We start from the raw sequence: 24975 nt of genomic DNA, 5'->3' as shown, positions 1-24975 counted from the left end.
TTAGTTCCATCTGAGGCAAAGTCCTCTTTTTAATGGAGCGACTCTGGCCTTAGAGGTGATAAGATATGATTGATTAGAAGTCACTAAGTAAGCACAAGCTCCAAAAGCTTTGGCTGACGAGTCTGCGAATACATGTAGTGATACTTCTTCATTTTCCTCGACTATGTGTCTCGGAAAGATTATCTTTTCAACTAAAGTTTGTTCTTGAGCCACTTCCATCCAAGCTTTTTGTAACTGGATTGGTAGTGGATCATCCCAACCAACCTTAGCCTTCCATGCTTCTTGCACTAATAAACGCCACTTGATAGTCAAAGGATTTAGTAGACCAAGTGGGTCGAATACTTTGCTAACTTGTGAAAGCAAATCCCTTTTTGTAGTGATGTTGTAATTTACTGGCACAGATTTGATCGATATTGTGTCCGAGATTAAATCCCAATCCATACCTAACACCTTTTGTGATTCTGGTACGTGATATTCAGGGTAATCTCTTGCTATTTGATTATTCAATGTTGCATTATTAGAGGCCCAAGATTGTAGTGGCATGTTGGCACCTTGTAGCTCCTTGTTGGCCTCTTGATATAATTGTAACAGTTCAGTAGTACTGTTAACTGTCCCTTGAAAATTATCTACATATAGATTTTGACTGATTTCAGTCTTACAGGGACTTGATGATTTCTTCAGATGAGTATCTAGAGTTGCTTGCAATAGAAATGGACTGCTTGTCGCGCCGAAAAGAACTGAAGAGAATCTGAAAGTCACTACAGGACTATTGACATCTTCTGGGTTCTCTACCCATAGAAACTTAGTGAAGTCTCTATCTTCTTCCTGTAAGCCAACTCTTAGAAAGGCCTTACTTATATCTGCTGAATACGCATATTTGTTAAGTCTAAACTTCAACAGTATGTCATACAATTTCTGAGTTAGACTTGGACCTGTTTGCAAACAATCATTTAGACTGGTTCCTTGGGGTCCAGATTTAGAGCTACAATTAAAAACTATCCTTAAAGGAGTCGTTTTTGATTCTCTCATTACAGCCATGTGAGGTAAAAAATGGCCTGTTTGCGTATTGTCATGTTTCACGACTTCGATGAATTTATTCTTTAATTGTTGAGCAATAATCTCATGATAGAGTTTTAAATGCTCAGGCCTTTTTCTTAGCTTTGCTAGTTGAGATTTAAATTGACTATAAGCCATGTGATAATTGGTAGGTAAGGTTTTATGGTTGATTTTCCATGGTAGCCTTACCCAGTACTGTCCATCATGGTACTGAACTGTTTCTAAGTACTGATTGTATGCACAGACATCATCAGGACTTGGTTGTTCAGGAATTATTCCTATGGCATCAAGTTCCCACAATTGATGTACAGATTCTAATCCATCATCAATCATGTGGGGGATTTTAAGTGGTGACTGTTCTTTGCCTAGTCATGCCACTATTACAGTTTCTGTATGATGTGATTTTTCAGGAGTTGAAGGTTCAAGATCTAGTATAGGTCCTGTCATCAATATGCCTCCTGCTGATTTGAGTATATTCATACCCATAGATTCTTCTGATCCCAGAATGAATCGATGATAGTAGTCAGCTCCAATCAGGATTCCGATATCTCCTATGTAGTCAGAATCAAGCAGAGGATCTGCTAATTGTATTCCTTTTTCTTTTAGGAATTTAATTGTGGCTGTCAGACCAGTCACTTCCATTTCAGTAGGAATTTTATCAACTACTATGGCTTCTACTGTCCTTTGGGATGTACCTAGACAGACATTGAGTTTTACTACTGGAAAGGTTCTACGACCAGAATTAGTAAAAAACCCTGATATAGATGTAGATACTTGCTTTGAAGATTTAAGTTGTAAATCTTCTGCCATCTTTTTACTGATAAAGGTTTTCTGTGACCCTTGATCAAAAAAGCCTCTAGTTGGAATACAAATTCCTTGATTGCATAGTTCTAGCTGTGCAGTAGGCAATATGGCTGTTGTAACAATTTCTGTATCCAAGTCGTTGACATTGCTCATTACTGTACAGAATTGTACGGCTGTTGTAGTATTATCATCTTTGGGCTTTGCCTGAGATGCAGGTTGATTATTGGAAGTCTGTGATCTGGATTGAGTGTTAATATCACCACAGAGTGCTGTGTGATGTACACTTTTATGACAATATTGGCAGTTCTGCAATTGAGTGATACACTCACTAGTATCGTGCTTCCGTAGACAACGGATGCACCTGTTCAGAGATTTCAGTCGATCGATTCGACTGGTACGGCCTACATAAACTGTGCATTGATAAATGGTATGTGCTTCTTGACAGAATAAACATTTTGGGGCACTTGTAGCTCCTTTTGTCTTATCTGTCTTAGGAGCTTGGTTTCCTACAGTTCTGTTAACTGTGGGGGATATAGCATAAGAGCCAACATTATTCTGTTTCCACTTTGCAGAAGAGTTTTGTTGCCTTGATTTTTGACTGCCATTCTGGACATTTTTGCTTTTGTCCGTGGATTCACCTTTGGGGATTTTTTCTTGAGATCTAAGTTTTCCTCGGCTTCGTAATCTTTGTACGTAAGCTCGAAGTCCATCAATGATTTGGCTTTGTGATAAGATGTTGGTGTTATAATGAGTGCATAGGCTGTCTATGACCTCATTTGGAAGTTTCCTTTGAATGATTAACTTTATAAGCCACTCTGCATCACCTACAGGTACTTTTGTACTGAGGGCTTTGATGATTGATTCTATAGACAATCGAAATGATTGTAGTGACTCATAACTTTTATTTGGAGAGGGTAAATCCAATAATTTGTACGAGAGACGTGCAATTGCAGTCTCCTTATCACTGTAGTTATCTTGTAACAACTGTAAGGCATGGTCGTAATCATCATCTGTTAATGACAAATTAGCAATGACCTGCCTTGCCTCTCCCCGTAACTGGCCTTGCAAATATTGAAACTTTGTCGCCTTTTTGAGAGAGGGCTTGGAGTTTATTATAGAATCAAAGTGTCTCCAGAAGGTATCCCAATCGTCTTCATCCTTGCCCTCAAAATATGGTAATTGTACCTTTGGGAGCTCTGCGGCTATATGGGTGATAGTTGCATTGCTCTGTTGAGTGGATGAGCTCACATTGGATTGGGTTCCTGCTTGAGATATTTGTTTGATTAAAGGATCAAGTTGATCTTGGATTTTATCTTCATACATTGTCATTTCAGCGACAATTTCCTGAAGTTCCTTTCGGGTTAAATCTGCATTAGCCATTTCTGTTAGATAAATCTCTGCATGGCGTTTGATTTGTTCATACTTATCCACAGCTGCTTTTACTCTGGTATTCAGAATTATTAAATCAGGAGATGGTTGTCTAGCCAACTTTTGACATTTGTCAATCAGTTGAGTTAGGTGATTTTGCAGACCATTAAGTGTCCTCCTATTTCCTGTTTCAGCTGCTGGTGGAACACTGTCAGCCATTTTGACCTTTTCCGAGTTTCGGAGATTCCGAGATTTTTCTCTTTTTTCTGATAAATATGTATGATGTTAATGTATTTTGATAAATGAGCTTTCCTGTCTACTTAGGTAATGATTCCAAAGATCGTCCTTCATTTCCTCCCTGGAATCTGGTTGTAGCAGGTGTTCAATTATCAAAAGTATTGTAATAATTTGATTTGTGACCCGAATGCACGAATGCACCAAGTTGGTAAATCCTGTAATAATTTTTTAAAAATAGTAAATGGCACTATTTTTGCAAAGTTATTACAAAATCTGTTACCATTATAATTGATTGATAAAATACAGTAGAATGTCTACTGGTTTTACCTGTAATAGGGTTTGTACAGTTGATTATGGTTAGATTGTAAAGAATGCTCTTACAGTGATGATAACACTTTTTTAAAGAATATTATGTAATGAGCAGCTCTGAAAATCAGTAGATTAGAGATAATGCAAGATAATATATATGTAATGTTACCACAATGAGGTAGGTAATTGGTATTTATGATTAAGATGTAGTTGTGTCTGTGACACTGATATACTTAATTACTGTGGTTTCTTAACACAAAACAGTATCAGTTTGTTATGAATGCTTACTAGTTAATGGATATGGTGGCTTAAGCCACTGCAAACAATATGTTTACTTAGATATATAGCTATGATAAATATTGGCTGATAGCTAGGTTAGGCTAGAATATGTAAGAATTATTCCAATGCAAAATCAAGAAGTTTCTTATGTATTTGGCACTGAAATATTCGGTAAACGAATGATCATAAATATCTAGGTATAAAAGACCATTATTATCTAGGTTCGAAGGACCATTAATGTGGGAAAAACCTGCTGGGATTGATATAAGAGGAAACTACCAGGGACTTTTACTGAACTAAATTAAAAAATTACTGTCTGCAAATTAATTCAACTAAAATCTCTAGCTAGGGTTGTAAATCCTAGATCCTCTTTTCCTAATGACAAACTGTGGGCTGTAAGGGACAGGTGGGGTGAATGACTATGTTGATAGAAGTTCCAATCCACCTGTAGACAGGGATCTCACATCAGCTTGTATTTTATACAAGGATAAGATTTAATAAATTCAGTTGTATGACTGAACACTGGCTCTGTTTAAATCAGGGATTTAAACATACATAGTCTAACCTAGTACCATAACTTAACAGCCAATATGTACTTATACTATAAACAACAAATTAAATTGTAAAAGTATAATTGATGACCTTAAATGTAGTCTAAATACTGTCAAGTACTAGAAATTATATTCAATTAAATGAACTTATATGATAACTTAAAAATTAACTAAGCAAGCAATTGATAACTTAATTTATATATTCAAATATATATGCAGACATATTCAATTTATACAGTTAGCTTGAGTGAATCTCTTCCAACAATATGGACACTTATGAGGTTTTTACTTATTGAGGCTGAATTCTTTTCTGACAGAATGGACACTCATGAGGTTCAGTGCTTGGATAAGATTCACAGCTACACTACAATTTTAATAAACTTACTGAAATGTGAGGCTTAGCCTCGCTTTTTAACCAACAGACAGATTTATAGGATATTAAAGTTACACAAGCATACAATTGGCCAATCATACACCAAATAACCTTCAATATACTTCTCTGCCAGTCGGGGTGCCTGTCTGACAAGTTTGCCAGACTGATTAACTCTCTTGTCGAGTTTAGGCACGATATTTTGCTACAGCGTTGCTGTATGATGATCTGGTAGCGTTGCTACGTGATTTTTCTTTAACTGCGTTGCAGAAGAATGATATGATAAAGATTTATGAATGAAGGTGGAGGAAACCGTGTCACTGATCTCCACTATACACTCTATTTTATGTGAATGTTCACGGATTTTCCTTGTAGATATTGTCCAGGTACTCCCCCAGTTCTAGAGAGTATTCACTGGCGATAAAAAATATTAGATAAGGTGTCCTTGAGCTGGTAATGTTCGCTAAGGATCAGTCACTTGTTCACTCATTTGTAAACAAACGCGGAGTGCCGCGAGGCATCGTCGTGGGCCCTTCTCGCCCCCCGAGATGCTCCTCTCTCTCCCTTGAGAGGTAACTTTCAATGAATATTGATTGATTATTTTTACAGTCTAGACTTATGATTAAGATAAGATGTGATTATAATATAATTAGATATAAGATTTAAAGATTATAAGTAGTATTTGAAAGTACCACTGAATCTTATTAAGGATTCGATTTTTAATCCTACCGGATGTTGAATCAATGTTCCAATAGTTTTTTAATTAAGAAGTCCTTCTAGAAGCTTCTGGATCCTTGAAAGATCATGTACAAAGTCACGTAGGCATCAAAAGGGCCCCTGTTGCGTACGTGTTCATGGTGCCATTGTCATCCAGGATCAAGCTATAATGAATCTTTAATGATTCTAATATGATTTTGATACGATTTAGATATGATTTTGATATGATTTAGATATGATTTGATATGATTTAGATATGATATAGAAATTATACATTTCTTAGATGATTATTAGATATGGTGGGTAAAAATTTCCCACACAGGTGCAGCGAGGTGATGCCACCAGTCTTCACCGAGTGGTGGTGGTGATGATGGCAACTCGACACCTTTAGTAAAGCGAGCGAGGTAAACAGCTCTACACCGGCTGACTTTTAAGTTGGCAACCCTTGTACTATGTAATGCATACATATGCAACAACAGTTAGCTTGCTTGCTCGTTCATTCTCACTCCCTCTCGCTCTCTCCCTCACACGCGCACGCACATTCAAGTGGTTGACAAATGGAATGCATTAGGCAGTGATATGGTGGAGGCTGACTCCATACACAGTTTCATGTGTAGATATGATAGAGCCCGATAGGCTCAGGAATCTGTACATCTGTTGATTGACGGTTGAGAGGCGGGACCAAAGAGCCAACGCTCAACCCCTGCAAGCACAACTAGGTGAGCGCACGCACGCGTGCACACACACACACACACACACACACACACAAAACACGGTCTTCAAAATTCACACAATTCTTGAACATCTCAATAAAAAAATTGCGACAGCTGTGCCCCCTTGTCTGAATAATATCCAAGAATTCACAGCCGTGGAATCCAGGTGTTGTTGGTCATGGGTAGGCATGACAAGTAGCAGGTGCCGAGGTGCGCATGTGGCATACATCATGCCCCCCTCGCAGTCTCCATCACCCACATGCACTGTCTCCATTCAAGACTAAACCCCACACACCAGCACATGAGGAGACCACGACGTTTCGCTCCGTCCTGGACGAGCGAAACATCCAATCACAATCGACTTTATAATGGTCCACGACGGACCGAAACGTCGTCGTCGTCGTCTCGTCATCTTCTGGTGTACGTGGGTTAGTTTTCCTATCTTCAGCCTCATTGTGACTCATCGTCTCCACTGTCTCCATTCACTACATTTCTCCTCCAAAACCTCCCCCCCCCCCCCATCCCTTTCCCCTCCAAGCGACAGCACCTCCCTTGCCTGGACATACCCATTTTCTTTTAGCTTTAAGAAAATACAATATAAATTACATATACATAAGTTATACAAGGCAATTATACATTACAATTCTCAGTGAACAAGTGTTTCAGTAGTACAGAACAGTTTCATAAACGTTCCTCAAACACATATGTATAAAAGTTTACACCAAGTTTGTCCTTGCCTTTTAATGTGTATGTTGGTATTCAGTGACAAGAGTCAGCTCCTAAGGGCGTCTTGACGAGGCTTCTTCCAGGGCTCAGTAATGATATGTAAAATATTGTAAACAGGGGCGAGGCGTGACACCCACACACACCGGGATTCATGCTGCTTCACACTCCACCCCGTCCTCCAACCCGTTCTCGCAAATTTAATAAGTCAATATTGACTTATTAAATATGTGCATAGGTGACATACTTAACATAATAGATACCTTTAAAAAGATTCATAGAAAACACCGACCTTACCTAACCTTGTTAGTATCTTAAGATAAGCATCTTATAGCTTCGTAATTACAATTATTACCTAACCTATAATAGGTATAGGTTAAGTAATAATTGTAATTACGAAGCAATAAGATGCTTATCTTAAGATACTAACAAGGTTAGGTAAGGTCGGTGTTTTCTATGAATCTTTTTAAGGGTATCTATTATGTTTAGTATATCACCTATGCACGTAGTTAATAAGCCAATATTGACTTTACGAATTTGCGAGAACGGGTTGCGTCCTCGCATACAAAGATCCAAGCTCGTTAATCCAGCCGCCAAACCCCCCCCCCCTCTGTTTATGAATGAAAAAGCGGTTTACACACGACTCACAATTGATGATGTTCGAACACTTCCGGATCAAGTTGTTTCGCTCCTCTGTTTGAACCACAATTCTACAAATGCTTCATCCCACGTACTTCAAAAACAAATAATCGCCAACAGAACCTAAACACCTGTCAAAATGTTAAGATTGTTCAATGCGGCTGGGGAGGACGGCCGCTGCTTTAACCAGCCTAGTGTGAGGACGGGCTGCACACTCATCCACATACACCCATAACCTTTCTTCTCGCACACACACACACCTACAACCATAGTCATCCATCCTACACCCACAGCAATCACCGACACACCCTCCACCCCCATCAACAACCAACACACACTCACCCACACCTACAACCAGTCATCCACCCTCCCCCACCCACCCACCCATATCCCCCCCCCCCACAAGCGCCCCCAAACAAACCACCGGTTATGTTTGTTGACACCATCTTCAACCCTCCCCCCCCCCCACGCGCGCATGCGTCACAGCAATGTCAACACCTACACGTGGAACGTATGATACGAGATCATCATAACTTATGGCACTGAACTAAAGAACAGGAAGGAAGGGGGGCCAGGAGCTGAAACTCGACAAAGCAAGACCCTAAGGACCGAACACGTCACCCTACACAAGGGAATATATTCATAGAGGGCTCCTGAACCCGCCGGAAGGGTGGAGGCCACTCAGTGAGCACCTGTCAACCTCTCCTCTAATACGTCGCATTCTGTACGTGTTATTACACATTAAAGCATCGTAATGTTGACGTTTGCAGTGTATCGGTCCCCGCCGATAGGTTAGGTGGGTTGCTTGGGTTTGTGCGTTTCTGGTTAGGCTAGGGAGCCGGTCGGCCGAGCGGATAGAACACTGGACGCGTGATCCTGTGGTCCCGGGTTCGATTCCGGGCGCCGGCGAGAAACAATGGGCAGAGTTTCTTTCACCCTGTGCCCCCTGTTACCTAGCAGTAAAATAGCTACCTGGGAGTTAGTCAGCTGTCACGGGCCGCTTCCTGGGGATGGAGGCCTGGCCGAGGATCCGGGCCGCGGAGACACTAAGCCCCGAAATTATCTCAAGATAATCTCAAGAAAGAAACCTTTACCGCTTGCTAATATGAAACTCGCCAGCATCGTACACGACAGGCGACTGTATCACTCACCCGCCCAATATGGCCGTCTAACTCTCCTTAAGACTAAGACGTAATATCGGACAAGATTACCTACAAGGCGAGCAGGGAAGCCACCCACTTAATCTTCCTCTGGGCACAGAGGAAGAATAAGTGGGGGGGGGGGAAAGAGTTGTCAGGAGGCGGCGTGCCGGGACATATTAACTCAGCTGCTCTCTGACGCAGGTTCGAATCCTCGTCACGGCCCTTGTGGATTTGTTCAGCTGCATGACGCCTGCTGGGAAGTTGGGGTAGGCAAGTACTCGCCAGCAACTCATCTTCCTGTTAAGGTAATACTTTATAGTAACGACGAAGGGGGCTATCGTACATATATTGACGTAAAAGGCAATTAGAAAGTAGAAATCGGTACTATTGAATTTGGACAAACCCGGAACAGTTTTTGTATCTATGTTGCAAAGGAGACTTAACCTAACCTTCCTAGGCCTGATACAAGGTATCTGAGGCCTTATACAGTACATACATACATATATATATATATCTGCTCTCAACCCGTTCTCGCAAATTCGTAAAGCCAATATTGACTTATTAACTACGTGCATAGGTGATATACTAAACATAAGATACCCTTAAAAAGATTCATAGAAAACACCGACCTTACCTAACCTTGTTAGTATCTTAAGATAAGCATCTTATTGCTTCGTAATTACAATTATTACTTAACCTATACCTATTATAGGTTAGGTAATAATTGAAATTCTGCTCTCCTAGGCCTTGGAACATTTAAGTATGGTTTTTAGCTTTGTTTTTTTCGGACTTATAAAAGTGAATAGTACCAAATTCTACTATCTAATTGTCCATCACGCCAATATATGCACGACGGTCCATATTGTTACAGAACGCGGTTACAGCCCCGCTCCTGTGCCAGGCAAGTCCACTACGGGCTCACCATAGCCCGTGCTACTTGGAACTTTTGTTCCCAGTAGCTGAATCTATAACAACAACGTTACAGAACGATGCAGCTAAACAGGAGGATGGGCTGTCGCGAGGGGCGTTTGACCCAAACAGCACAGGAGCGAGCAGCCGCGTCCAACAGCCTAATTGACCAAACGACCAACCGGGAGGCCTGGTCGGAGACCGGGCCGCGGGCCTATTGATCCCCAGAAGCTAAACACGGTAGCCAGGTCCATCAATAATCCTATCGCATTACTGCGGTTTACGGGCTATTCATGCCCGTGCCACCTCTTGGGAGGCTTAATCTTTATCGATCAATTACTGCGGTGATTGGCTGTCAACCGCCAGGGCTGAACTGGCAGATGTTAAATGTGCTATTTGAAAGACAAAATATTCATTTGCATATAGGCTCAGGAGGTGGGTTTTGTAGGATGTTGAAGCAATCTTGTGTAACTCTCGCTGCTTTAACAATTCATTAACATGGCTGACGGCTTTATCAAATTTCATTAACGTGAAATTCAGCTGGGTGGCTGACCCCCACAGACATTGCCTTGCCTTTGTTAGGAGAACCTTGATCTGGTCCAGTGGCTGGGGGGCGACCTGGTCCGGACCAACGGCTGGGGGCGACCTGGTCCGGACCAACGGCTGGGGGCGACCTGGTCCGGACCAACGGCTGGGGGCGACCTGGTCCGGTCCAATGGCTGGGGGCGACCTGGTCCGGACCAACGGCTGGGGGCGACCTGGTCCGGACCAACGGCTGGGGGCGACCTGGTCCGGACCAACGGCTGGGGGCGACCTGGTCCGGTCCAACGGCTGGGGGCGACCTGGTCCGGTCCAACGGCTGGGGGCGACCTGGTCCGGTCCAACGGCTGGGGGCGACCTGGTCCGGTCCAACGGCTGGGGGGGACCTGGTCCGGTCCAACGGCTGGGGGCGACCTGGTCCGGTCCAACGGCTGGGGGCGACCTGGTCCGGTCCAACGGCTGGGGGCGACCTGGTCTGGCCCAACGGCTGGGGGCGACCTGGTCCAACGACGAACCATTCTGAACTTGGTGGACTTGCCTGTTACATGTGACGCCTGTATGTCCCTTCGTGGGTTTTCTCTAGTGACAAAGGGGGAATGTGTACAATTGTGTCACTCTTGTGTGAGCGACAGCCAAGGAACAAGAAAAAATGCGAATAAACTAAACCGTAATAGTTTGTGTGCTGGCTTAGCTGTGCAAGGAATTAACTTCGACTCTTGGGCCCCGCCTCTTAGCAACTGAGAGCCTGGTGCGAATACTTCGCGTATGTCCATCAAAGTAGCGGTAATGGAACTATCTGGAAACTCCATTGATTCCATCAATGCGCAGGACGAGAACGTTTGCGCATGTTTCTTTATATTTAGTGTGAGCTCACTTAGCAGTAGATACATGGGATTTAATCAACTGTTGTGGGTTGCATGGTCAAACAGCCTGGTTGACCAGTCCAGCAACGAGGCGGCCTGGTCGAGGACCGGGCCGCAGGGTGCTCGAAATCCCCGAAATCCCCGCAAGGTAACCGCAAGTTAAGGTAACCTACATGGTGGTAGTTGTTTAAGATTCAGCTACTAAGAACAAAAAGTTCTAAGTAGCACGGGCTATGGTGAGCCCGTAGAGGACTTACCTGGCACAGGAGCGGGGCTGTAACTGCAAACCTGCATGGCTAGGGAATCACCTTTATCTTCCCTCCCCATACCCTACACTGACCTTTTTTTCCCTACCTTCCCCTTCCCATCTACCTCCCCCTTCCCCCCCCCTCAATCCTTTCTTTCTGCTGCTCCTCCACACCCCATCAATCCTTCACCACCTCCCATCCCCCCCTCACTTTACCTCACTATCCTCCCACCCACCATTTATTCTCCATCCAAGCCTCATCAACTTCCATCTCCCATATGCGTCCCCTATCCTGTCCCCAACCAACAGAGTTACATAAGAGTATACCTGGAGTGGTTTCCTGGGAGTTCTACGCCTCAAGCCAGGCTTGACTTGTGACAGCTTGGTCCAACAGGCCCGTGGGGCCACCACACCCATCACCCCCACACATGGTCCTGTTAAATGCCACTATAACATACGTACCCGTGATGTTATTCACCCGATGGGACCATTAATCCCCCCCCCCCTGTACTTCACCGTCACATGGGGGGGGGGATTCACTCCTGCACTCTCGGCTAGCCTATTTATTCACCGGGTTTAACAACTATATCGGGATTTCCTGACGGGTAATAATGTGCCTCGGTAATTGGTTCACGTCCGTAATCCAATATACGCGCAACATCAATAAAACGAGATGCAGTTTGCTTAAAATATTTTTGCAATGATCGTTAGGGAGAGAAGGGAGGGAGGAAGGGAGGGAGGGGATGGGTGTAGCGACGTGGGCTCTCATTACTGTTTGAACCCACTGATCGACAAACTGACTGACTGGCTGGCTGGCTGGCTGGCTGGCTGGCTGGCTGGCTGGCTGGCTGGCTGGCTGGCTGGCTGGCTGGCTGGCTGGCTGGTTGGTTGGTTGGTTGGCTGGCTGGCTGGTTAGTTGATTGGCTGGCTGGCTGGCTGGCTGGCTGGCTGGCTGGCTGGCAGACAGACTGACTGACTGGCCGGCAGCTGCCACAGGTAGACATAAAACACCAAAGCCAAAAATTGTCCCGAAAATGCAAACGCCATCCCTGTAAATCTAATCACGACAAGTGGACTACACCAATCATTTCTAGGTGGCAGACCCCGTCCGCTGTCCCCCCTCCCCCCAAACTCATTGATGGTCACTTCACAAATACCATCACCCGCCCGTCACGCAGCTCATCACCCCCTCATACACGCCCCCATATTGCAGTAAGCCCCCCCTCTCTCTCCCGCATTGCAACACGCCACCATAACCTGGAAACGCCCATATCCAGACACGTTCAAACCAGGAGCTTCTGGAATGTCCTCCTCCCGCCCACGCTAGCCTAGTCCCCATAATAGCATGCGGATTTATTACCGTTTTCCATTCAATGTGTTGTGAGCCTATTCCCCCCCCCCCTAGTTTGGGCTCTCATGTGTTCCCTGCCACATATTTCTATAATTGGGGTCTATTTATCTCCTGCTAACATGACCCCTCTATGTCAATTAGAGGTCAAACACCGCCCATACTGCGATTCACTCTAAGTCCCGCCCAACGGGATATTACCCGGTCATCATTCTCGCTTAACATTCCTGCACGTCCTGGATTATACACGTCACTGCTGTAACCTTTAGAGCACCGCGAGGCTCTACTGCACTTGTCAAAGAGCCCCGCGGGGCTCTACTGCACTCGTCAAGAGCACCTCTACAGCATATGACTAGCTACCTAGCACCGATCTTCGGTCAGATATTGAATTCCTGGCTCGTCCTTCGGAGTCGAAGCTGACATCACCACAGTATACTACCGTATGTAAGTATTCCCCTTTTATCTACAATACACTCACACACTATATGGGAAACCGGCTGTGTCCGGATCTATCTCTCTCTCTATATATATATCTATCTATCTCTATCTATATCTATCTCTCTATCTCTATCTATCTCTATCTATCTCTCTATATCTATCTCTATCTATCTCTCTATCTATCTATATCTATCTCTATCTATATATCTATATCTATCTATCTATATCTATCTATATCTATCTATCTATATCTATCTATCTATATCTATCTATCTCTATCTATCTCTATCTATCTATCTCTATCTATCTCTATCTCTATCTCTATCTCTCTATCTCTATCTATCTCTATCTATCTCTATCCTATCTATCTCTACCTATTTATCTCTACCTATCTATCTCTACCTATCTATCTCTACCTATCTATCTCTACCTATCTATATCTCTCTATCTCTCTTCTACTTTCTACCCAACATTCCTTCCCCCCCCTCTCTCTCTCTCTCGGAAAATTACGAAGCGCTCAAAAACTGATAAACTCTATGGCACACACATTTTCGATTTCAGATTTCATGAAAATCGCAGAGGGGGGGGGGGGTCGCTAAAGATGCTTATATTTCTTAAAAGGGTAGGCCTAGGCTGGCCTATGATACTCCCACACCCTACACGTGTCCTCTTGGAAAGTTGGGCGAGGCTAGCCCTACGTGTCTGACCTATTTTGGATATTATATTTTATAGATATAGGGTCCTGTAGTATAGTGGCTATATTCTCGACTCCCACTCTGAGATCTCGGGTTCGATCCCTGGGCTGAACAGAAATGGTTGGGCTTGTTTCCCTTCATCTAATGTCTGTTCACCTAGCAGTAAATAGGTACCAGGGGGAATTAAGTAACTTGTAGGATGCATTCTGGAGGAGGTCAGTAGATCAACCTACTATGTAGAGCTTCCGGGAATCGACGGCCCAGCGGTCCGGTCTCTAACCAGGCCTGCCAGTTGGTCTTCAGGTCAACCAGGCTGTTGGACATGGCTGCTCACAGCCTAACAAATAAATTGGTCGGGGGACCGGGCCGCGGGGACTTCGAGCTCTGAAATCATGGTAATGTCAGGAGACGCCTCCTAAGGGGAAGGACGGGGCGGGGGACCTCCCTCTGGTTGATACCTGGTTGATGGGGTTCTGGGAGTTCTTCTACTCCCCAAGCCCGGCCCGAGGCCAGGCTTGACTTGTGAGAGTTTGGTCCACCAGGCTGTTGCTTGGAGCGGCCCGCCGGCCCACATACCCACCACAGCCCGGTTGGTCCGGCACTCCTTGGAGGAATAAATCTAGTTTCCTCTTGAAAATGTCCACGGTTGTTCCGGCAATATTTCTTATGCTTGCTGGGAGGACGTTGAACAACCGCGGACCTCTGATGTTTATACAGTGTTCTCTGATTGTGCCTATGGCACCTCTGCTCTTCACTGGTTCTATTCTACATTTTCTTCCATGTCGTTCACTCCAGTACGTTGTTATTTTACTGTGTAGATTTGGTACTTGGCCCTCCAGTATCTTCCTCTCATCAGTGAAGACGTTTCCCGTTGCCACCGTTGTTGTGAATAGGTTGAGGGCGTTTCGTCCCGTTGGTCCCGTTAATGGTGGCCCATATATGGCACTCCTGGCCCGTCACCTTCACTACACATCTCCCGAACACAACCCTCTCCCCCCCCCCCCTTGCCCCTCACGTCCTGCATCACACTTCCTCTTACTACATCACACATTCCAAGAGCCAGAACCGAGGAGGTATGACGACGGACAAGATTTTCATGGACATTTATAAGTGTGACAAAGAGGTTGTATACCGTTTAAGGCAGGGTAGGGCTTGAGAACATGATGAAGCAATCTTGCGTTTCATGCCCGAAACGCTTTGCGTAATAGTGGCTTTAGGCATTGTATGTACTAGCCCTATCTATAAATCCATCACTCTTTGTAAAATCTCTTGTATGTATGTACCTTACCTAAATAAACATTTGATTTGATTTGATTTGAGGAACAAACATGTCACAGGGACGTCAAACAACATTCCAGGAAAGGGCACCGAGCAATGGGCTGAACTAGCGGGAGACTTTTAGACTCTAAACCGTTTCAAGAATACAAATAACAAGAAAACCGTAAGTTTGGGTTGTCGCTGCATTAGAAAATCAACATCCAGTTAGAGGGGGAAACAGAAATGACATCCAGTTCCTTAGTTGACCAGACCACACACACTAGAAGGTGAAGGGACGACTTGGAGAAATCGTCCCTTCAACTTCTAGTGTGTGGTCTGGTCAACTTACTTCAGCCACGTTATTGTGACTCATCGCCTGCATCCAGTTCCTTAGTTTTATATTGCACAGTGACTCCAGACTTTCTTCGTCACGTCTAATGGGTATGCAGTCAACCTATATTCCCTTTCATCTCATTCCATTTGATCATCGCTTGGAGACTAAGGGAATATTTAATGACCTTTTTGTCTCGCCTGTTCTTAACCCTTGGAAGACGGCAGATTCGTCACAAGATGCAATGAAAACGAGTAGGGTTCAAGACCTGAGAAAAGTATGTACCCTCCTACGCCATCGCTTCTTTATAAACAACCTGCCGAAAATAAGCCAAAATTGTGTGATATGTAAATGGCTTACACGAGGTATGACGTCACTCTGACGTGAGTAATGTTCATTCCGGTACAGGTTTTAGATCCTACTGCAGACAGCGGACACAACATGAGACAGCGACGTGAATCAGAGATGGTGTCCGTACAGACCAAAAGCAACCCGTCCTCAGGCAAGACTCGTCCCCAAAGCCGCATTCACCAATTATACACAGAAATCACAATTGCGTGAAGCATCAAATGAATAAATCCACAAGGGCCGTGACGAGGATTCGAACCTGCGTCCGAGATCATCCCAAACGCTGCCAGACACTACTGCCTAGGTTCGAATCCTCGTCACGGCCCTTGTGGATTTGTTCACGCATTCACCAATTTTAAGGTATTGAATTAAAAATCTTATATTTTCATATACATAAACTATTAGTATTTACCGAAAGAATTTGGTATACATGTAGGCCTAAATTAGATTGGATTAGGCGTTTCCGTTCTGTTAGCGATTATTTGCATTTGTTGAACGTGGGTGAAGCAATTACAGCGCTGTGATTCAAACACAGGACGTCAGGGAAGGACTGTTCAATCAGTGTTCAAACGTTATCAGTTGTGAGTCGTGCGCAAAGCCGTTTTTTCATGCATAAACAGGTGGTGTGGCGGTTGGATTAACGCGCATTTGGCCTGTGTTGATGAGTACGGGCTGCAACACGCGTGCAAAGAAAGCAAAACTTCTCAAAACATTGACCAAGAGCTTTTCAGTATTGAAATAAACTTTACATGACTTGCATATAATTACATTCCATTGTTTCTCTAATAATACTTAATTCATTTTTCTCTGTTCAAACGACACATTTACAAGTGCATCAGTCACCTTCACAGTCCCTAATAATTGCCAAAATAATCAAAACCCCTAACATAGGCCTAGGCACAAATCCATACTCTACAATAATAATTTGTATTCGAGAATATATAGTTATTAAACAACGTGGGAAAAATATGCATTTATTAACATGTACAAACTTTTGTGTATAATATTTACAACAATTGCAAATCGTTACGTAGCCTACCCTGCCGCTGGCAGGTTTGACAGCTTTTGCTGCCTAGCTTGTTTAATATGTAATATTTTCTCTTTAGCAGCTTATTGGGTTAACTACATAATTTGATTATACTGTAATAATGCAAAATTATTATATTGTATCAATGATATTTTCAAATACCACACACACACACATTGGGATAACAAAAATTAACTAAATTTTAATAAATTCAACGCAATCAAAGTAGTAGTTTTATGACCACAGTTTCTCTCCTGAGTGAGACACTCGCCTATTTGTGCCCGCAGAATCAAGCTTCAGCTCTTTGATGCCGACTTTCTCACCTTTAGCTGTCCAATACAATGACTCCTAACCTATTCCTCTATCATGTCCAGTTTTGAAATTATGAATGGAACTCGCTTTTACAACCTGCTCACTTAGCTTATTCCACTTTTCCATTATTCTTGTGCTAAAAGAAAACTTTCTCACATCTCTGTGACTTATCTGATTCTCAAGTTTCCATCCATGCCCTTTTGTTCTACTGGTATTCATTTTGAGCATTTTTTTTCCCCCACTGTGTCAATCCCCTTTCATATTCTCTCTCTCTCTCTCTCTCTCTCTCTCTCTCTCTCTCTCTCTCTCTCTCTCTCTCTCTCTCTCTCCTTTTCTGTAGCGATGTCAGGTCTAGTTCCTTCAGTCTTTCTTCACAACCCATCCGTTACATTTCTGGGACAAGCCTCGTTGCAACCCTCTGAACCTTTTCTAGTTTTCTCTTGTGTGTTGAGATGGGAGCTCCATGATGCGGCAATATATACCTAAGACTGGCCTCAAACCATTACTGTTGTTTAGTACAGGAAAATAATTAGCCTTTAATACACGAGGAGCCAGATTCACGAAAGCACTTACGCAAGCACTTACGAACGTGTACATCTTTCCTCAATTTTTGACGGCTTTGGTTACATTTATTAAACAGTTTACAAGCATGAAAACTTCCTATTCAACTGTTGTTATTGTTATAAACAGCCTCCTGGTGCTTCGGAGCTCATTAACTGCTTAATAATTGTAAACAAACCCGCCAAAGATTGAGAAAAGATGTACAGGTTCGTAAGTGCTTGCGTAAGTGCTTCAGTGAATCTGATCCTGAGGTCTAGAAGGATTCCTGCCAAGCAACAAGGAACTCCGACGGTCTCATTACATCTCAGATGGGTATTCAAAATTAAATTTGGTTTACACACCCGTCAGTATAACTGCATGGAAAGCTCTCGGTTTGCCCAGCCAAGAGCAAGCCTGTTGATACCAGCTCCCAGGAATTATTTCATCTCTACACAATGTGACTACGCCGGCGAATGTAAACTTGATTACAGCTGTCTTCCCCCCTCCCCATGCTCAGCGCTGCATTATATGCCTTTGATGTCGCGCTCATCTCCTGCCTTTGTCTGCTGGGATCCATTCTCATTATGTCTGTGGGCGCTAGTATGCTTCCCGCTGCCAGCCAACCCCCTCCCACACCACCCACCCACCCTACCCTGCCTCCACCCGAACCCCTTACCGCCTACCACCACCGCTACAACAACCACTACAGCCTACTCATCACCACTACCATCACCGCCTACCTCCACCACTACCACAACCATTACCGAACCTTGCATCACCACCAGTCACCACTATACCACCACCATTTCTACACCTGTGCTTTCAGAGTGTACAAATGGAATGCATTTGGAAGTGATGGTGGAGTCAGACTCCATACACAGTTTTAAATTTAGGTATAATAGAGCCCAATAGGCTCAGGAACCTGTCAACCAGTTAAATGACAGTTGAGAGGCGGAACCAAAGAGCTGAAGCTCAACCCCCGTAAGCACTAGATAAATACTAGCAAATGAATCGAGGAAATGCGCTGAAAGATGTTATAAAAAGCCACCTCTATCCACAACTTTAAAAGCCAGATTTGACGAAGAATTTGCAGATCGGAAAAGTTAAATCATAAAGCAACAGGTACAAATAGGCCTATTCTGTCTCATGTGGTATGACCAGATATAGATATTATAATATCTATATTATATATACCCTATACTCTATATACCCTGAAACACAAACCGAAACTGACTCCATTTTCCGCTTGTTACAACTTGCAATAAAGTTGTTACATCTTGGCTTAACGTGTTTATGACGTATTAGAACGTTGTTACAACTTGCTATATTGGTTGTTATAACTGGTTAGGTGTTAAAACTTGTTCGAACGTTGTACCAACGTCGTAGTTTCGGTGTGTGTTTGGCGGGTAACTACCTTTTACTGACGCATCTGTAGTGGATATTACGCAAAATAAAACACTGAACAATGTATATACATTGGGAAAACCTTAGATTAAAAAAATACCTGGGTAAATACTGGTTTAGAAATAGGATGCCTGACTCCTGGAAAAGAACTACTGGCTAACACAATAGACGTGGGGATCGTTGTATTGTTTCAAGCGGAGGTTAGACATATTACGTGAATGAGTTTGGGTGGATATAAATAGCTACTGCCCCGTATGGACCAATAGGCCTGCCACTTTTTCCACTCTTATGTTCTTAAGTAGCTAAGTATAAACTTAACATCCTTAAGCCCTGTGTCACAGTGTGTAGCTACATAAACATTATCAAAAATACACCAAATCAAACAAGGATAACCTTTCGTTAACACTATTGTTTAGCGAATTTTCTACCACAAACGTGATAAAAAAATATGCTAAATCTAAAAAATAGTGTGTGTGTGTGTGTGCGCACGCGCACGCGCTCGAGGTTGGAGGCCAAACGCTTTGGGCTAAACTCACTCAACTCTTTCACATAAAACATACCGTGTATGGGAGTGTCAGGCCCAGTAGGAGTCGGCTCCAATTCCACACTTTTAGAAATATCAGCATCTAACCCCCACCCCCACCTTATGCGATAATCAGGAGATAGAGGGATGTTTGAAGAGAGGATAAGAGGGGGGAGATAAGTGGAAAGGGTGGGATAGGGATTGGAGGGGTCAGGAGAAGAGGAGAGATAGGGAGGTTATTAGGGGGAGAGAGGGAGAGAGAGAGATATTATGGGCTCACTATAGCCCGTGCTACTGGAACTTCTTGTTCTGAGCAACTGAATCTAAAAACAACAGGACAGAGAGAGAAGGGGTGGAACAGGGGGAGAGAGACCCGGGTACAGCCGGTTACTCCCCCTCTAGTACGTATAAACAATGGTAAAACCAACAAATGCATTTTCTTATGCCCTGCGTGGACAGAGATGGAAAGCTTTTTAACAGCTTACAGTGCTGGGAGTTCTCTTCATATTAACGTTTGGCTCATCAAGACGCCTAGCGCAGACCTATCCTAGCGCAGACCTATCCTAGCGCAGACCTATCCTAGCGCAGACCTATCCTAGTACAGACCTATCCTAGTACAGACCTATCCTAGTACAGACCTGTCCTAGCGCAGACCTATCCTAGCGCAGACCTATCCTAGCGCAGACCTATCCTAGCGCAGACCTGTCCTAGTACAGACCTATCCTAGTGCAGGATACTAGGCAAGAGACCCACCTTCACGACCCATCCCTCCACCCACACGGCAGCTCACGACCTATGCAACTCCCACACCGCCGTATAGAAGCGGTGTCATCCTCCCTCAAAGTAGTGAAGGAAAATACATTATTATTCCCCCCTTGGGCTCATTTGCCAGGATAACCTTCAACATGTCAACACAATCTGAATAAACTATCGCCTGCTGGCTAGGGAAGCCTAACTTAAAGTCTACTAGATAACGCCTCTCAGTCGCCGAGGAAAAATAAACTTAAAATTATATTGAAATGTTATTTAATGACGATATTTAAACATTTCAATCAACGAGTGCAAGGGGGGGGGGGGACAGTACGTTACCAGGGCAACGTGTCCCAGCGACCCCCTTCAGCCCCAGGCTCAACAACCCCCCCCCCCTCCCCTTCGTCCCCTCAACTAAATAGGTCGTACGCTATATGGTAACCACCGTTACAAATACAACGTGTTAAGTAACAACAGTTCAGAAATATCAACGTTGCCTAGGCATCGGAGTCGACAGGTTTAGGTGGGTGGCTTTCGTGCCTGTCTGGTTAGGTTAGGGTGATTATTGGATTTTTTTTACTTCTTGTACTTCAAGATTTTTTGTAATAATTGTAATTCAAGAGGGGGGTTGCCTCCCCCCTCCCTCCCCTCCCCCCCACCATCACCGTCGCCGCCGGGGGGAGGGGAGAAGGGGGAGAGAGGGGGGGGGGGGGAAAGGGGGGAAGAGGGGATTTGGTTGGCCCTCAGGCGAGTAACCCCTCTACCACCTGTCGCACTCCACTATGCGAAAGCTGCCACTATATACACACACCAACACGCGCAAAACTGACACTTGAGCTGCGCGCATTCCCACTTTCACTGGCAGTAACCACCACTGCACGCACCCCACCACCACTACCACCCACCTACCACACCTGCCACAAACCCACCACTTTCTACCACCTTTTGCCAAAAGTATTTTTTCGCATTTTGAGCCCCAGAGTCAGCCGAATACGACGGCGTCTTGGATACTAAACCGTCAGTCACCCTTTCTAAAGGTGGTTGTAATCGCAGACATCGCCATCCGCCTCCCTGTAAAAGGCCACTGTAAATGGCCCCTGTAAATGGCCATGTAAATGACCCATGTAAAAGGCCCATGTAAATGGCCCATGAAAAAGGCCCCTGTAAATGGCCCATGAAAAAGGCCCCTGTAAATGGCCCATGAAAAAGGCCCATGTAAAAGGCTCCTGTAAAAGCCCTCTGTAAATGGGGCTCCAGTAAATGAAGAAGCACGCCAGAACAAGTCGATCGGGAAGACTAAGTTCCCTTATAAAGGAAGAGCCTAACTTTACATAGTGAAACAGTAAGTTCTCAACATACATATATCGACTGTGAGTCTAGTAGTATTAAAGAACATCTTCTCTCGTATTAAAGAACACCGGAGCAAACCAACAGGTTCTATGGTATTTTAAACTTCTGAAAAGAAAACCAGGTTCTATAAACAACAGGTCCTGTTAAGAAAACGTCCCCATGAACAGTGCGTATAAACAACCGGTCCTCTCAACATACTACGGGCTCACCATAGCCCGTGCTACTTGGTATTTTTTGTTCCAAGTAGCGAATCTTAAATAACAAATCTCAACAAATTTTGAGGTTAGAAAGAGTCGAGAACAAAATGGTTTCTGCCAGCTGTCACAAGCCGTTTGTGTCACCATCCTAGTGGTGACAGAACGTTGTGACACGTGCCGTTCATTGTGTAGAACGCTGGGACACGTGCCGTTCACTGTGCAGAACGCTGGGACACGTGCCGTTCATTGTGTAGAACGTTGTGACACGTGCCGTTCATTGTGTAGAACGCTGGGACACGTGCCGTTCACTGTGCAGAACGCTGGGACACGTGCCGTTCACTGTGCAGAACGCTGGGACACGTGCCGTTCATTGTGTAGAACGCTGGGACACGTGCCGTTCATTGTGTAGAACGCTGGGACACGTGCCGTTCACTGTGCAGAACGCTGGGACACGTGCCGTTCACTGTGCAGAACGCTGGGACACGTGCCGTTCATTGTGCAGAACGCTGGGACACGTGCCGTTCACTGTGCAGAACGCTGGGACACGTGCCGTTCACTGTGCAGAACGCTGGGACACGTGCCGTTCACTGTGCAGAACGCTGGGACACGTGCCGTTCATTGTGCAGAACGCTGGGACACGTGCAGAACGAGCCACGTGCCGTTCATATTATAGAACGAGGCACGTACCTCAGGTAAGTATAGCAGACACATCTTCGGCTATAAAGCTTCCTATGATATATTGTCGCCTGTAATGCTTCCTCCAATACACCTCAGGCAATAAAGCTAGCTCCAGTACACTCTAGAAATAAGAGAGCCGTCGAGTACACTAAGCTGAGTATATTGAGAGAGGGAGGGAGAAGGAGGGTCGGGGGCGGCCCCCGCCAGCCCCAGCTCAATCACAATATTGCAGCAGCTACAAAGGCCGCTAAAAACGTTCCCCAAACAATGCCTGTTCAGACGCCGCCGCACTTTCATGACAACAGCTGGTGCGCGCACACACTGTTCTGTTATTACTCTCAGCCAGGTGGCAGCAGGTGGCACCACGCGGCGGCTTTCACTGAGAGAAGGGTGTAATCCAAGAGACCTCCTCCCCCCTGGCACTTGGAATGAAAGTACCTGTTGGTTGCGCGGACACTGTCCCCGATGGAAGCCCCCGCCACCTTCCTGTGGTGTCTTAGCGAATCTCTGACGGTCTCGCTTCATGCATGTCGGCGTTCAATCCCCGACCGTCCAAGCGGTTGGGAGCACTATTCCTTTCCCCCCCCCCCCCCCCGTCCCATCCCAAATCCTTATGCTGACTCCTTCCAAGTGCTGTATAGTCGTAATGGCTAGGCGCTTTCCCCCTGATAATTCATTCATTCGTTCTTATCAACCCTAGTGAAACAAGAGATGTCCTACGGAAGAAGGGGATCGAACCTGGGATGAAAAAGAGAAAGAGAGAGAGAGAGAGAGAGAGAGAGAGAGAGAGAGAGAGAGAGAGAGAGAGAGAGAGAGAGAGAGAGAGAGAGAGAGAGAGAGAGAGAGAGAGAGAGAGAGAGAGAGAGGGGAGACCTAATTAAATAGCTATCACACACAGAGCAAAGAGGAAGGTTGAAGGATAGGAAACAGAGGACAAACACCTGTGAAGACATAGGGTCAAATGATGGATCGACCTTAACTTAACGACTCGCGACGCCACACCTGCCTCAGGTACCCGGCTCTCGACGCCACACCTGCCACAGGAACCCGACTCTCGACGCCACACCTGCCACAAATATCTGACCCAAAACACCCCTACCAGCCACACATACCCAAAAGTGCCAGATTGAGACGAACCTCGAACTAGTGAAAGGGTGTGAGGGCCACCAGAGTGGCTAATAAAAGACAGGAAATGTACACAGAAAAGCCAAATGGCTGTCAAAAGGGCGTGAGGGGGAGAGAGGTGGGGAGCGAGTGAGAGCCAGCGAGCAGAAAGCAGGGCAAGGCTGAGCTGGGGTCTCGAACCCTGTCTACCGGCTTTTGTCGCCGTCGTTGTCTCCTAAACCACGACCAACTAGCTTTTCCTTAGCGTCCTTTCGAAACAATGCGCACTTGATAGACACAAGATCTGGAGAGTGTGTGTAAGGAGGCACTGCACCAGCAGAAGGCGCAGGAGAGCGTCACCGTCGGGGAGTGAAGATACCTGGTGTTTGGAAGGTGTGTGGTGGTGGTGGTGCCGCTACGGCCACGGTCATTCACCTGTAGGAGCGGCTGGGGGTGCTGTGTGGGGGCGGGGTTGGGGGGCAAGAATTGGAGGATGGTGGGAGGGAAGTCAGCAACGAGGGAGAGGCAAAAGATTGGGGGTCCTCAACCCTCCCTCCCTCTCCCTCTCCCACATACGCTATATTCGCCTACACGATCATCCTTCGGCACTTCGGAAGAGGGAGTCCAGGAGAGCTACTATTTAATAATCCAACGTTGCCAGCAACACGAGGAAACCGGTCCTTTGTAACTCCCACCAAAAGAGGCTCTGGAACACAGCATAAAGTTGCCAACATTCCACAAACCAATATTTTGTACTTGGGCTTTACAACACCTCAAGACGCATCACACAATACGCTGGCACACCCTCTGCGCCGAGGCCACACTCCACCTATCCCACACTGAATCGACAGATGTCACAGCTGGACCAAATAAAGGCAACTCAGTTGGGACGGCAACACAACAGCTCGCAGGACCGGTGCAGGAGTCTTAGACCAGCCGGCAAACACCTCAAGACTTATCAACCACACCGTGACAACCAACTTCCCTTACACCACCACTCATGAGATTATATATATATATATATATATATATATATATATATATATATATATATATATATATATATATATATAATATATATATATATATATATATATATATTATATATATATATATATATATATATATATATATATATATATATATATGTGTGTGTGTGTGTGTGTGTGTACATACGTGTACGCGTAAGGCTTGAATGGTCCCTAA

The 24975-nt window shown here is 44.8% G+C and overlaps 2 protein-coding genes across 4 annotated transcripts in view; both read right to left on the bottom strand.

Moving 5' to 3' along the window:
• mgl (low-density lipoprotein receptor-related protein megalin) overlaps positions 1-24975 on the bottom strand; it is a 413751-nt gene that overhangs the window by 365404 nt on the left and 23372 nt on the right. The window lies entirely within an intron of this gene.
• On the bottom strand, positions 1426-6003 carry LOC138359168 (uncharacterized). Its single transcript, XM_069318070.1, has 2 exons — positions 4990-6003; positions 1426-4498 (listed from the first exon to the last, which is right to left on the bottom strand). The coding sequence occupies exon 2, from the start codon at positions 3445-3447 to the stop codon at positions 1426-1428; it is 2022 nt and encodes a 673-aa protein (XP_069174171.1). The 5' UTR covers positions 3448-4498; positions 4990-6003.

Source organism: Procambarus clarkii, chromosome 89 (genome assembly GCF_040958095.1).
Source record: "Procambarus clarkii isolate CNS0578487 chromosome 89, FALCON_Pclarkii_2.0, whole genome shotgun sequence".
In the NCBI taxonomy this organism is placed as follows: domain Eukaryota; kingdom Metazoa; phylum Arthropoda; class Malacostraca; order Decapoda; family Cambaridae; genus Procambarus; species Procambarus clarkii.
The sequence above is the reverse complement of the archived record's forward strand: the minus strand, read 5'-3'. Positions and strand labels throughout refer to the sequence as shown.